The sequence below is a fragment of the Cajanus cajan genome, chromosome 10, assembly GCF_000230855.2.
Source record: "Cajanus cajan strain Asha chromosome 10, NIPB_CcT2T_4, whole genome shotgun sequence".
Lineage (NCBI taxonomy): Eukaryota > Viridiplantae > Streptophyta > Magnoliopsida > Fabales > Fabaceae > Cajanus > Cajanus cajan.
Genome location: NC_138526.1, coordinates 44,623,193 through 44,624,624, shown reverse-complemented (window position 1 = coordinate 44,624,624; position 1,432 = coordinate 44,623,193). Strand labels below are relative to the sequence as shown.

Genomic DNA, 1,432 nt, shown 5'->3' with positions numbered 1-1,432 from the left:
AAGTAGGCATTAACTTACCATAGTACAGAACACATACACGAATCGTGAAATAAAAAGATCAATAAACGCTCTAGCAAGGTCAAAACTGCACCATAAGTCGCAAACAAATTAATCAGACAGATATTAATGTCAGAACAAAGCAAATACGCGGATCATCGCATCTTATAGGAAGATCAACGCAACTCGCGAAAGTGTAAAACATACCGAAATTGGAGATAGCTATGAAGCCGTCATAATAGGCAAATTAGTAACGCAAACAGAAACATAACTAAAACAGCGGAAACACATATGCAATAGGAAAATTGATTTCGCTTTATTAATTTCAGACCTATCTGAGTTTTTTTTTCTTCACAGAATTAAACAAGAGTGCTGCATCTGCACATCTAAACCGCTCTACGTCCTACAAGAGAAGAATCGCACAGTTTTCTTTTCATGAAAATTCAATTGGCGAGGAGAAGATCTGCGCCTAAAGCGTCGATGACCAGATCGGGCGAGTCCGCGGCGGGACTGACCGGGACGAAGAAGACGGACTTGGCGGCCATGAGTTTCTTGTGCTGCGGACAGCGCGGGCCGTAGATCCTCGGGGCGAAGAAAGGATAGCCGACGTCGGCGGCGGTGGCGGTGACCTGAGGCTGATCGGCGGCGGGCGGCGTCGAGGGAGCGCGGTGGAGCGGGATCTTGTGAGCGTTGAGGCGGTGAGATCTGGCGCTGATGCGAGAGTCACGGATGCGGGCGAGAGCGCCGGGTTTGAGGTACTTGTGGAAGTGGTGAGGGATGGTTGGTCTGGCTCTGCGGTTCATGGCGGAAGAGAGAGAGAGAGGTTGTGGTGGTGAGTGGAGAGTGGTGAATGGTGAATGGTAATGGAGGGATGAAGGAGGATTAGGGATTTTAAGGAGAGGGAGAGGGAGAGAGAGGCGGGAAAAGGGAGAGAGCGTGGTTGGGTGAGGGTTTCAAAACAGAGGCTGAACGAGGCGGGATTTTTAGATCTTTTTATTTTTTACCCAATTTTTTTCATTTTCTTCTTCTCATCGCACTCTTATAGTCAACATGTTTTATTTTTCAACATAAATTATTTATCAATAAAATTAATAAATATTTTATATCAATAATATAATTATAAAAAATAATAATTATATTTATATACCATTAAAAATTATAATCAATTATATCATTAAATATATAAACTATATTATAATTAAAATATATAATGAATAAATATTATTTATTAATTAATTTGTAATGAATATTTTAAATTATATTTTTTATTTTTTAACTTAATTTTTATATTTAACTCATTCTGTTAGTTGGTTAACATCTTTAGAATAATTTAAGTAGGTTTGGTTTTTCTAGAAATAGGACACTTTTTTTCCTTAAAGTTTTTATTTTGATAATTTACTTTTTAAATTGGATGAATATGGTCTTTTTAAAAGTA

General features: G+C 38.5%; 1 protein-coding gene across 1 annotated transcript; it reads right to left on the bottom strand.

Annotated features, from left to right (window-relative positions):
• Positions 1-289: 289 nt before the first annotated feature.
• LOC109817407 (uncharacterized) lies at positions 290-999 on the bottom strand. Its single transcript, XM_020382645.3, has one exon. It carries the CDS (start codon positions 798-800, stop codon positions 441-443), a length of 360 nt encoding a protein of 119 aa, XP_020238234.1. The 5' UTR covers positions 801-999; the 3' UTR covers positions 290-440.
• Between the last annotated feature and the right edge of the window lie 433 nt (positions 1,000-1,432).

What these genes read in the sequence shown, in the direction of transcription:
- LOC109817407 (XM_020382645.3), bottom strand. Translation starts at nt 800, where the DNA reads ATGAACCGCAGAGCCAGACCAACCATCCCTCACCACTTCCACAAGTAC.